Source organism: Leuciscus leuciscus, assembly GCF_965113295.1.
Source record: "Leuciscus leuciscus genome assembly, chromosome: 19".
Taxonomy (NCBI): domain Eukaryota; kingdom Metazoa; phylum Chordata; class Actinopteri; order Cypriniformes; family Leuciscidae; genus Leuciscus; species Leuciscus leuciscus.
Window position 1 is genome coordinate 536,736 of NC_138743.1, and position 13,465 is coordinate 550,200.

The 13,465-nt window shown below is 43.3% G+C and overlaps 1 protein-coding gene and 1 long non-coding RNA gene across 7 annotated transcripts in view; both read left to right on the top strand.

Moving 5' to 3' along the window:
• Positions 1-3: 3 nt before the first annotated feature.
• LOC309482142 lies at positions 4-4,815 on the top strand. The gene is made up of 2 exons (XR_014200227.1): positions 4-64; positions 205-4,815. It is a non-coding gene; the product is annotated as an uncharacterized lncRNA (long non-coding RNA).
• A 3,810-nt stretch (positions 4,816-8,625) lies between these two features.
• The window catches only part of LOC309482094 (echinoderm microtubule-associated protein-like 1), a 16,204-nt gene continuing 11,364 nt past the window's right edge, over positions 8,626-13,465 (top strand). For 2 of the 6 annotated variants that reach the window (XM_082147324.1, XM_082147327.1), the window contains exons 1-2: positions 8,630-8,829; positions 13,461-13,465. The exon at positions 13,461-13,465 is cut by the window's right edge and continues 166 nt beyond it. In XM_082147324.1, the coding sequence (XP_082003450.1) occupies positions 8,730-8,829; positions 13,461-13,465 (105 nt within the window). In that variant the 5' untranslated portion in view covers positions 8,630-8,729. Of the gene's footprint in view, positions 8,830-12,269; positions 12,336-13,460 lie in introns of all 6 variants that reach the window. The other 4 variants (XM_082147328.1, XM_082147325.1, XM_082147329.1 and 1 more) reach the window with 4 other exon arrangements.

The following is a 13,465-nucleotide window of genomic DNA, read 5'->3' on the forward strand; positions in this document are numbered from 1 at the left end:
CTCGTGAGTGATGGCTCGTGAGTGAGTGACAGGTCGTGAGTGACGGCTCGTGAGTGAGTGACAGGTCGTGAGTGACGGCTCGTGAGTGAGTGACGGCTGGTGAGTGAGTGACGGCTCGTGAGTGAGTGACGGCTCGTGAGTGACGGCTCGTGAGTGAGTGACGGCTGGTGAGTGAGTGACGGCTCGTGAGTGACGGCTCGTGAGTGAGTGACGGCTGGTGAGTGAGTGACGGCTCGTGAGTGAGTGACGGCTCGTGAGTGACGGCTCGTGAGTGAGTGGCGGCTTCAGTGGAAAGTGAACTCAGCCTAAAGTGCGGTGACCAAACGAACCAAAGGAGGACGCGGTGTGAAACACACATTCATCGTCACACAACTCATCAGTTAATCGGAGCAAATGAAGTGTTTGCGTGATTTGTAAGGAGATCTATGTTTTGTATCTATGAAATTGAACCTTTAGATTCAGATCCTCTAGAATGCAGAAATATATTTTAATATTTATTTGACGTTTGCTCTGGCTTCTAGTGTCCCCTAGAGGACTTGCACTATTACATTCCCTGATCGTTCGTGAGACGCGGATCAAAACCGCTTCAAGTTTATTTAGTGAATGAAGCCGATTAGAAAATATTACAACATTCCCAACAGTGACGTGTGAGTTCCAGTGTTCCTGAACTCCTGAAACGCCTCCACTGTAGTCGTGAGTTTCTCCCGGGAACGAACACGTCACAATATTCCTCATTATAATAATTCATGCGCAGAATAAAGGGGCGGGGCCTGGTTGAATAAAGGGGCGGGGCCTGGTTGAGTGAGTTAGTAGTGTGTTAAACTGGCGGTTATGGTAAGGGGCGGGACACACTCGAAGCGCTCGACCAATCACAACACACTGCTCCAGCCGACCAATCAGAGCACAGTGTGCTTTTCAGAAGGCGGGGCTTCATAGAGACAGGAAGTAAACAGAGTGTTACTGACAGACTGGGAAGAGAGGAGCCGCAACAATGGAGAATATGAGGAGAATAATCAACATTACAGCAGAATCTAGAGTAGAAGAATGAAGAAAAGCAGAAACTGAATATTATATAACCGGCAGTGACAGAGTTTAAACAACTAAAGATGTGTGTTAGAGTTTCTCCTCCCTTTTTAAAGCTAATAAGTCTTTATTTTGTTATTCTAGACATCATTATATGGTTATTTTGTATTGTTTTTCATGAGAACAGACACACCAGTTGAGAAACGAACACCTTAACGAGATACATTAGCTAGTGTTATATATGAGCATCCGCTGACATGAACTCAGAGGATAAACACAGTTTACGCTGGACTGAGAGTGTCAGCTTGAGTCATGTTTGTAGAGTTCGGCTCAGTGTAGAAATGTATGATTTTAAATGTTCATAATTTTCTAGTGTCGCTTCATGTCAGCTTTATGATGTTATGATGTCGGATACCCAGATCACCTGCTGATTACAGGAGGAACGTCTCTCAAAAATAATATTCAAATTTAAAGTCATTTTCTTACATGTGGAGAAGCGTTGTGTCTCTGCTTTCCAGTTCTTCTAAACAAAAAGGAGATATTTTATTAAGTGTTTCTAAAGCTGGAATATGCAATATATTTTTAGGAATATTTTTGAGGTTAAAAAACAAACAAATTCTATTTAAATTCCTGACCTTTGATCTGATTCTGATATTTCTGTGATCTGGACTGTAAAGCATTGACGTTACACCGAGGTTGTGTTCGGATCGAGACGTCAGCGTTGCACAGGGCGTTTATCATGCTTTACAGACTTATAATTGTATTTAAAGAAATTATTTAAAATGGAGTATAAAAGCATATATCTATATTTCCTATTAGTTCTCAGTGTTTTGAAGTGCTGTTGCAATATTGTGCTCAAATAAGTGCAGTAGATTTTTATTATTATTTGTGTGTGTGTTAAATTATGAGTATCATCAGATCATGAAGTCTTAATGATTCTTCAGAAATATCTGCATTATGATGTTTATTTCTTCAGCTGATTGTTGAATTGTCGGATGATTGGTGATTGTTACGGACAGAGTGATTTCTGAAGGAAATATTCCCGATCATTCCGATGAGAAAACTGTGTTTTCCTGATTGACCATTAGCTCACACTGACCAGTTACAGATCCTGTGTGTGTGTGTGTGTGTGTGTGTGTGTGTGTGTGTGTGTGTGTGTTTGGACCCAGTGTATTTTTTTTTTATTGATTTTTTTATTTCCTTCATATTTGTTTTCTGATGTGTTTTCAATGGCAGTGGATCCCTACTGATTATTGTTCAATGAAAGAGTATTTATAAAATATAAACTAAAGTCTTTTGTGAAATCGAGTCTCTGTTTGCTTGCTGGTGTTTATTGACGGATTAACACTATGATTACATGTTTAATCTTTAATTCAGGGATGGATGTTCAGTTTATCTTAATATTTATAGTTGAACAAAAAATCTTATGAAAGGAGTGAAGAATCACTGCAGCTTTAGTCTTTTACATCCAGCAGATGTCACTGTTCATCAACGAGTGTGTGTGTGTGAGTGTGTGTGTGTGTGTTTCAGGTCTTCATCAGCTTCTTCTGTTCCTGCGGTGAGTCCCGTCAGTTTAATATAATCTATTTTTGAGTCCTCATGAAACTGAAGTTGCGCTGGTCTCTTCTTCTCTTCTTCTCTGTTGTTCTGGATATCGAGTGAAACTCTTAAGGAACGAAAACACATGTGGGCGGGGCTTGATTGCGTCCGTGGGGGATTGATTGGATGGTTGTGGTTTGCTATATGCTGCTCTCATTTGAGTGACAGGTTGCCCCGCCCACATTATCAGAGAAGAGAAGAGATGCTGCAAGAGGAACTTATTCTGAGTCAAGATGACCTGGGGGCTCATTTATAAAACTGTGCGTAGGAACCCTACTAAAAGTGTACGTGCGCCCGAAAGCCAAAAATGGCGTACGCAAAAAAATATTCAGACTGTCCGTACGCCAGAACCTGCGCAGAATTCACTTTATAAATCCCAGTCAGCGGAAGATTGTGCGCATGTGCGTCTCCTCCCCGAAATAACCATATATGAGCTTACAACGCCTCGTTTTACTATGCAGATCCTCATCTGCATATCATTTGTATATGATTATTCATCCATGTGATAACGTTTAACGGTACAAGACACATTACATTAATAAAAATCAAGTAGTTGCCTATAATTGCCAATTGTTTTTGAATACATAAATCAAATAGTGTAAAATACATTTCAAAGAAAGTTTTTCTCAATCTTTTCCACTGGCCGAATTGTATTTTTAATTGGCCTTGGGCATTATTTTCACGAAACTATTTTCCCAGACAATCTGGTATTATCATGATAAGCAATTCTCTCTGTAGTTAAAAACATTAACACACAGCACGCCACAGGAAGTGTTCACAAGCAGCGCATACACAACAAATATTTCTATTGATTGAATATAAAAAATGTTGTAACTTCTCAGTAATGATTTCATGTTTAAGTGTTTAACTCCATTAATTTGAATGGCATATTTAATCAGAAGTAAAACATAGTTTAAATCATTCTTTTATTTATTTAAACTGTTATTTGCGTCAGTTTCACTAAACGGGCTCACTGGCGCGGACATTTAAGAAGGGATGGATATTTGCTTCCAGTGACAGGCTTGGTGAGTGACATTATATTTGTATTATCTTTCTGTATATGTTTAATTTTCTTTAGATTTTCTGTCTAAAAGTGACCAAAAAGACATTTAACTCCAGCTCACCATCGGTGTCGCCAAACTGCTCCGTCTCCAGAACGCTCGTACGCATGGGTCAGAGTTTGCGTGCAGGAGCGCACATTTCCCCGTCAAGTTTGTTTTTATTAATCACAATTTACGCGTCGGAAGTGACGTACGCCTCTCTCAGGGCCTGTGTGTGCGACCCACGGTTATAAATGAGGCCCCTGATCCTCTTACGGATGGACAGACGAGACTGATGTTGATCATGGATGTATTAGAGCTGCTCTACATTTATATAAATGAGTTTGATGATCCTGCTGTTTCCTGGAGAGAGACCGAGAATAATCTGACAATCAGCAGAAATCCCTCAGAAACTGCAGCTCTGCACTTTTATTAAGACGATGATATTGTTTATTGTCCAGGTAACAAAGTGTTTCAAAACCTTCTCCTGCAAAATCATACATACACACATTCTTTTCAAACAATGATGGTTTAATTAAAAAAAGAGATTAGGCACAATTTAGAAATGTCGATGTGATTATTATTTTAATATCAGCAGGATTTAATATCATTTTGTACCATATGTATACTGACAATTTAACCATATAGGCTATATATTTGCCAAATATAATGTATTTCATATAATCTCCCAGAATTGATGATTCAAGCTGTTTTTGTAAGTGTATAGAAAATAATCTGTGAAGAATAATTCTGTATGACTATATGATGTGAATGTGCAGCACTGACAGAATGAGAGATTATGAGTGTTGATTAAACTCTGAGCTAATGAACATACGGCGCTGATTAATATTCCTGATACATCAGCAGATCTCAGTCTAATTAATGATCTACCGACTCAGTCTGAGTGTGAACGATGAGTCCAGGTCTGTGAGAAAGGCTTTCGGGGGAACACTTGATTAAGCGTAAACCTCAACACATTTCAGTCCAATAATCGCGATCAGTGATCACACACACACACACACACACACACACACACACACACACACACACACACACACACACACACACACACACACACACACACACACACACACACACACACACACACACTCACACACACACACACACACACACACACACACACACACACTCACTGACGATGATGTCATGATGGATTAGTGTGTGTAATCGTCTCAAGCGCTCGTGTGCAGAAGTGTTTGTGTGTTTCAGTAAAAGGAGCGACAGAAGAAGCTGTCGGAGAATCTCCAGGAACAGAAGTGTGTGTGTGTGTGTGTGTGTGTGTGTGTGTGTGTGTGTGTTGTATCTCTATTAGTGTTACTCGATCTTAGTGCTGCATTTGACACTATTGACCACAACATTCTTTCACTCGAATTTTCACTCGAAAATTATGTTGGCATTAGTGGAATTGCATTAGCATGGTTTAAATCATACTTATCTGACCGTTATCAGTTTGTAGCAGTAAATGAAGAGATGTCTCATCGATCACAAGTTCAGTATGGCGTAGGGGAGAGTGGGGTGATTTGTGCCAGGGGGGGAAGTAGTTCCACCCTTGTTTCTGGAAAACCATAGAAGAAATTGGTCATGTGACCACATAATTTTGAAAAGCAATCACTTTTACTCGTCCTCCAAAGAAGAGAGACACATGGCATGAGAGTTAAGCATATTTTAATGCAAAAAACGGTTTTTTCCCTTTCAAAGTAAAATTTCTATGATTAAGGTTTTTTGATTGTAGTGTCTGAACAATTATAGACAAGTTTGAAAACATTTCACACATGTTTTAGTGCTTTAAACAATGAGTCTATACAGTTAGCAATGATGTTAGCTCTTAACTGCTGGATCATGCTAGTTTTTCAAACTTGTGGGTCTGGGGTGATTTGTGCCAAAGGGCATGGGGTAAGTTGTGCCATATCCAGACCACCTAGAGACCTACATACTCACAGGGGATAATCTTGAGAAGTGAGGAGATGGGCATGCCTCATCAGTGTTTGACTTAGGCCTGCCTGCTATTTGTTTAATTTAGCTGACACTGATTTCAGTTTTGAGTTTGCACTATGTTATTAAAGGGACGTTTTGTTCAGTTTTTAAGTGGCCTATGTCACAATAGGATGTTTAGAAATTAGCCTAGTCACTTTATTCTTATATGTTACCTAATTGACAGACAGCGCTATGTCAACAGGCATCTATTGCCAAAGCCTTTTTGCCTGAAATGAGTCACAAATATCATATATTGTGTTGCTATGGTGCTCTAAATGGTTGCTAGGGCATAGCTTGATAGCTTTACAATGATCCTGAGAGACTGATTGGTCGTCTGAGTAAAATGAGCCCGCCCCCTTGTCTCTATGACACTGTGATCCAGAGTTGTGTTCAATACAAAATCCCTATGCAATTGACCATATAGGAAAAACGCTTGCTATGGTATTCCAGGGTGACAATATCTAAAAAAACCTTAAATGAGTAATTTTGTATTGAATTTATCTTGCTTTCATATAGCATTACGGTTCATAACAGTAAAATGTTCTGTTTTACTTCAGAAATCACTGGCACAATTTACCCCCAATGTATTCCCCCAAAGGCACAACTTCCCCCGCACCAGGGGCAAGTTGTGCCATGAGACCACTTTTTTTCCAAGAGCTCGATTTCTGAAACCATTTATTTCAGATCCAAAGTTATTGTTCTCAGGGATGCACCACATCCTGAAATATATGTACATCCTTAAGTTGAAGGCATTACTGCCATGGCCTCACTTTAAAGTCACTTTGAGTAAAAACTGGCACAACTCACCCCACTCTCCCCTACCACAAGGCTCAGTACTAGGACCGCTGCTGTTCACTCTGTACATGCTACCCTCACACACACACACACACACACACACACACACACACACACACACACACACACACACACACACACACACACACACACACACTGTACATGCTACCATTAGGAGATATCATTAGGAAGCATGGCATTAGTTTTCACTGTTATGCTGATGAAAAAACAGAGATTCTAATTAATAGACCAAAAACCTCTGCACGTAATAACCTAGAATACTGTCTTGATGGCTGCTCTGTCAAGTCTTCGTCGTCGGTTAGGAACCTGGGTGTGTGTGTGTGTGTGTGTTCTTGTGCTCTTTGATACCAATCTTTCATTTGAAAGTCACGTGTCTAGTATCTGTAAAACCGCATTTTTCCATCTCAAAAATATATCTAAATTACGCCATATGCTCTCATTGACAAATGCGGAACAGTTAGTCCATGCGTTCATGACCTCAAGGCTAGATTACTGTAATGCTCTACTGGGTGGTTGCCCTGCACGCTTAATAAACAAACTACAGCTGGTCCAAAACGCAGCAGCTCGAGTTCTTACCAGAACCAGGAAGTATGACCATATTAGCCCGGTTCTGTCAACACTGCACTGGCTCCCTATTAAACATCCTATACATTTTAAAATATTGCTGATTACTTACAAAGCACTAAATGGTTTAGCTCCGCAGTGCTTGAGCGAGCTCTTAACACATTATAGTCCTTCACGTCTATTGCGATCTCTAAACTCCAGTTGATAATACCTAGAATATCATAATCGACTGCTGGCGGCAGATCCTTCTCCTATTTAGCACCAAAACTCTGGAACAGTCTTCCTACCATTGTCCGGGTAGCAGACACACTCTGTCAGTTCAAAGCTAGACTAAAAACACATCTCTTTGACCTAGCATGCACATAACACATTATAGACTTCTATAATTCAAATCAGTTAAATGATTATTAGGCTGCATAGATCAGGTCAGCCAGAACCGGGAACTCTTCCTATAACACCTGATGTACTCGTTACATCATAAGAAGAATGGCATCTACGCTAATGTTAGTCTTTCTGTTTATTCCGAGGTTTACTGTAGTCAGCCGGACTCGGGCCGTATCCAGATCAGATGGTGGACCTGCGCCTGCACACTCTCTCACACACACACACACACACACACACACACACACACACACACACACACACACACACACACACTCCAGATCAGATGGTGGACCTGCGCCTGCACACACTCACACACACACACACACACACACACACACACACACACACACACACACACACACACACACACACACACACACACACACACTCCAGATCAGATGGTGGACCTGCGCCTGCACACTCTCTCACACACACACACACACACACACACACACACACACACACACACACACACACACACACACACACACACACACACACACTCCAGATCAGATGGTGGACCTGCGCCTGCACACACTCACACACACACACACACACACACACACACACACACACACACACACACTCCAGATCAGATGGTGGACCTGCGCCTGCACATGTCCACGACGCATCCCTGAAGTGCCATCCTCATCAGCCCTGTGAAGGCCTCATCCACACCACAGTCATCAGCACTGATCCTCAACAAACTCGTCTCCATACCGGCGTGACTCCGACCTCCAACCAGAGGGAACTGGATAATATTCTGAATGTTCTGATCCAATCTGACCTCTGACCTGTAATGCTCCTGAATCATAATCATACACTGTTCACTCGTTGGCCAGAGGAGAACTGAGCGACTGAGTCTGAGTCAGAAGGTTTTCTCCATTCTGTCACTGATGGAGTTTCGGTTCCTTCACTGTCGCCTTTGGCTTTTGGCTAACTTAGTCGGGGACATTTAATATTCAACAATATTATTGATCTCCTGCATTGACAGCATTATATGAGAACTGAACTGAGCTGGACGATGACATCACGCTTTTCTCCATAGCCGATATATATATACTGTATGAATGAACTAAATAACTTTTTTATTACAGGAAAAATGAAACATCTCTGAGCTTACTTAAGCTGGACTGTGACGCTATTTTCTTCTAGATCTGTGTGTGTGTGTGTGTGTGTGTGAGGATTATGCAGCTCATCTGAGAGGAGGAGCGTCTGTTGTGTCTGTTTGTCTCTCGATCAGCAGTAACAGGACGTCTCCTCTCTCTACCCCTCACACACACACACACACACACACTCAGGCTGGTGATGGAGGTGATGGAGGTTCTGACGGAGGCCGGAGGAGCATCACGCACCGACGGGTTCAACAGCGAGTGTCTCCTGCCACCGGACACAGACTTCATGATCGGTCAGTGAACAACAAGATCACGAGGAACAACTTCATCCTCAGAGTTTCTGTCTCGTTCTCCAGAACTAACATCTAAACATTCTTACATCAAGATACATTTACTGGAGAAGCAACATGACTGAAGATATAAAGTAAAACATTTATGAAAATCAAGTGAGTTTGTGATTAAAACAAGAACAAATATCTGCCAGTGGAGTCAGAAAAATAATCTTGTTTTCTCTTTGAATTAAGTGTATTTTTCTGACTCCACTGGCAGATATTTGTTCTAGTTTTTAGCATTAAATCACTTAATGTCACAAAAATGTCTCAATATCCATGTTTCTTCTCCAGTAAATGTGTCTTGATGTAAGAATGTTTAGATGTTTGTGCTGGAGAACGAGACAGAAACTCTGAGGAAGAACATCATGTTTGCAGTGTATTAGATTCTCTTCTCTTGTTTTTTTAAATGCTTAAATTAAGTGAAAATATTCCAAATATATCTCAAAATCTATTTATACCACAGGCAGATTTTCAGAAACCTAGGCTGAATATATAAATGTGGTTTTATTTCTCAGGTGAATGTGTGTGTGTGTGTGTGTGTTGGAGGTTCAGATATTTCAACACAAATGATCTTTTCAGTGTTAAAAGTGTCTTTCTTGAGTTGAATGAAGTTTATAAATGTGTGTGAGACAGAAAGAGAGAGACGGATCATGTCAACCTTCTTCCGGAGGCATTAATATCTGTTCAATCTTGTAAAGTGTTTATTGGTTATATTTGTGGAAAACATCTGTTGTTATTCTGCTGTGATCGTGTTTGACTGTGAAGAGTCTCTGATGTCCAGATCTAAAACGGCGAGTTAAACACGCATCTCTGACACACAGCTGAAGTGTGTGTGTGTGTGTGTGTGTGTGTGTGTATTGTGGATGGAAGGTCAGGGATTTGCTAGTCTTAATTCCTTTCTGAAGTGGGATTATGGCCGATTATAATCCACACAGAAACACACTCAGATAATCCATCGATTCTCCAACATCAGCTCCATAGAAGAAGAAACGCTTCTAGTGAATCATGGGATCATTTACTTTTAATTCACTCATTTTTGTTTTACATTTTATAAATTAAACAGGTCGTAAATATACTTTATCACTATAAAATTTAAATAACCAATCAACACGCACCAATGCTACATTCTTCTAAATGTCAATCATTTGTTAACAAACAAGTATTCATTACTTCAACATTACTGCATTGTTTCTGCATTAAATTATTACATTGTTTAAATTAATACATTTTTAGCTAACTATGATTTTGTATATGTACATTTCTGAAATGCATAACTTAGAGAGTTTCCTCTGATAACAGATCTAAACTAAAGATAAAGACAGATAAAGATCTGTAAACTGTAATATAAACTCATGCATTTTCTGTAAAGCTGCTTTGAAATGATTTGATTGTGAAAAGCGCTATACAAATAAATGTGAATTCAACTGAATTGAAATAACCTACTAGACATGAAAGTATTATGCAATCATGTATCCTCGGGAACCGGTGTCTGAAACTCTTATCCAATCACGGCAATCCTATTGGCCAGCAACAGCCTATGACATCACTACTAGTGCGACCCAGAAGTATATAAGGGGCGTCCAGAGAACGTCATTGTCAACGTGTTATCGTCTTCAGGGACTGTTTTGTTTGTACGCTTCAACCTGAAACTTCAAAAAGGTAATCCTGGCTTCAGGAAGTGTGTGGATCCGTGTCTGAGATATTTGAACCCTGATGACACACACAACTTGTGCGTTTACTGTTTGGCGAAGAGCACGCACAACCAGCTCTTGAGGGAATGAAGCTAAAGCGTCTCGATCGCCCCCAGTACTGGTCCCAGTATAGCTCGTAAACCCTGAGTCTCGATCGCCCCCAGTACTGGTCCCAGTATAGCTCATAAACCCTGAGTCTCGATCGCCCCCAGTACTGGTCCCAGTATAGCTCATAAACCCAGAGTCTCGATCGCCCCCAGTACTGGTCCCAGTATAGCTCGTAAACCCTGAGTCTCGATCGCCCCCAGTACTGGTCCCAGTACAGCTCGTAAACCCTGAGTCTCGATCGCCCCCAGTACTGGTCCCAGTATAGCTCATAAACCCTGAGTCTCGATCGCCCCCAGTACTGGTCCCAGTATAGCTCGTAAACCCTGAGTCTCGATCGCCCCCAGTACTGGTCCCAGTATAGCTCGTAAACCCTGAGTCTCGATCGCCCCCAGTACTGGTCCCAGTATAGCTCATAAACCCAGAGTCTCGATCGCCCCCAGTACTGGTCCCAGTATAGCTCATAAACCCTGAGTCTCGATCGCCCCCAGTACTGGTCCCAGTACAGCTCGTAAACCCTGAGTCTCGATCGCCCCCAGTACTGGTCCCAGTATAGCTCATAAACCCTGAGTCTCGATCGCCCCCAGTACTGGTCCCAGTATAGCTCGTAAACCCTGAGTCTCGATCGCCCCCAGTACTGGTCCCAGTATAGCTCTTAAACCCTGAGTCTCGATCGCCCCCAGTACTGGTCCCAGTATAGCTCATAAACCCTGAGTCTCGATCGCCCCCAGTACTGGTCCCAGTACAGCTCATAAACCCTGAGTCTCGATCGCCCCCAGTACTGGTCCCAGTATAGCTCATAAACCCAGAGTCTCGTTCGCCCCCAGTACTGGTCCCAGTATAGCTCATAAACCCTGAGTCTCGATCACCCCCAGTACTGGTCCCAGTATAGCTCATAAACCCTGAGTCTCGATCGCCCCCAGTACTGGTCCCAGTACAGCTCATAAACCCTGAGTCTCGATCGCCCCCAGTACTGGTCCCAGTATAGCTCATAAACCCTGAGTCTCGATCGCACCCAGTACTGGTCCCAGTATAGCTCATAAACCCTGAGTCTCGATCGCCCCCAGTACTGGTCCCAGTATAGCTCATAAACCCAGAGTCTCGTTCGCCCCCAGTACTGGTCCCAGTACAGCTCATAAACCCCGCCTCCCCATGTAGTCTAATGGGACGTGAGGCAAACCAAACAATCAAATTACACTTCAAACACATTTTTTCCAAAGATGTTTTCTGTCATTTTAGGTCATTTTTATTACGCTGATGTAAGTTTAAGTTTTCGTTTTTTTAAATAAGTTTGTTTTTTGTTAGTTATTTGATGCTATAAAAACGGGAGTGTGACATCATGATTGACAGCTGTGACTGACAGCTTAGATTGGAGCTTCAACTTAAATTTCTACATTTCTATTCCTGTTTATTTCACGTCGACATAATGAGTTGCTCTGCAGTAAACTGTACTAACCGTTTTGTGCAGGAGTGTGTGTGTGTGTTTTACAGTGTGATGAATATAAGCAGCGGCACAACGGCTCATATGATCATTATCTCCAAATTATGACCAGAAATGGATAAATATAAAGTCAAAAGTCTGCTGTTTAAAACTGTGGCATGCAGGACGAGGCCGAGGGCCGTGAGAAAGCGGCGCGAGGCCGATGCCGTGATTAATGATGAGCGACACCTGTGAGTGTGACACCTCCTCATACTCGCCTCCTCACTCTCGCCTCCTCACACTCGCCTCCTCACACTCGCCTTCTCATACTCGCCTCCTCACACTCGCCTCCTCACACTCTCTTCCTCACCCTCACACTCTCCTCCTCACACTCTCCTCCTCACACTCGCCTCCAGCACCCCGCCCCCTCACACTCTCCTTCTCACACTCGCCTCCTCACACTCTCCTCCAGCACCCCGCCTCCTCTCACTCGCCTCGTCACACCCGCCTCCTCACACTCGCCTCCAGCACCCTGCCTCCTCGCACTCGTCTCCTCACACTCTCCTCCTCACCCTCGCCTCCTCACACTCGCTTCCTCACACTCGCCTCCTCACACTCTCCTCCTCACACTCGCCTTCTCACACTCTCCTCCAGAACCCCGCCTCCTCACACCCGCCTCCTCTCACTCGCCTCCTCACACTCGCCTCCAGCACCCAGCCTCCTCACACCCGCCTCCTCACACCCGCCTCCTCACACCTGCCTCCTCACACTCGCCTCCTCACACTCGCCTCCAGCACCCTGCCTCCTCGCACTCGTCTCCTCACACTCGCTTCCTCACACTCGCCTCCTCACACTCGCCTCCTCACACTCGCCTCCTCACTCTCGCCTCCTCACACCCGCCTCCTCACACCTGCCTCCTCACACTCGCCTCCTCACACTCGCCTCCTCACACCTGCCTCCTCACACCTGCCTCCTCACACCCGCCTCCTCACACTCGCCTCCAGCACCCAGCCTCCTCACACTCGCCTCCTCACACTCACCTCCAGCACCCAGCCTCCTCACACCCGCCTCCTCACACCTGCCTCCTCACACTCGCCTCCTCACACTCGCCTGGTTACTGTCTTAACCAGGAATACTGGAGGATACTCTGGGCTCGAGCTCTGAGCCTCTCCTCGGACAGCAAGCCAAATACACACTACTTGATCTGATTATTTGTAAGTGTGAACTCGTGAATGATCAGTGTGTGTGTGTGTGTGTGGTCAGATGAGCGCTGCTCTCCTCAGTGTCTTGTGAGTGTGTGTGTGTGTGTGTTTGTGAGTGCCAGTATAATGATCAGTGTGTGTGTGTGTGTGTGTGTGTGTGTGTGTGTGTGTCAGATGAG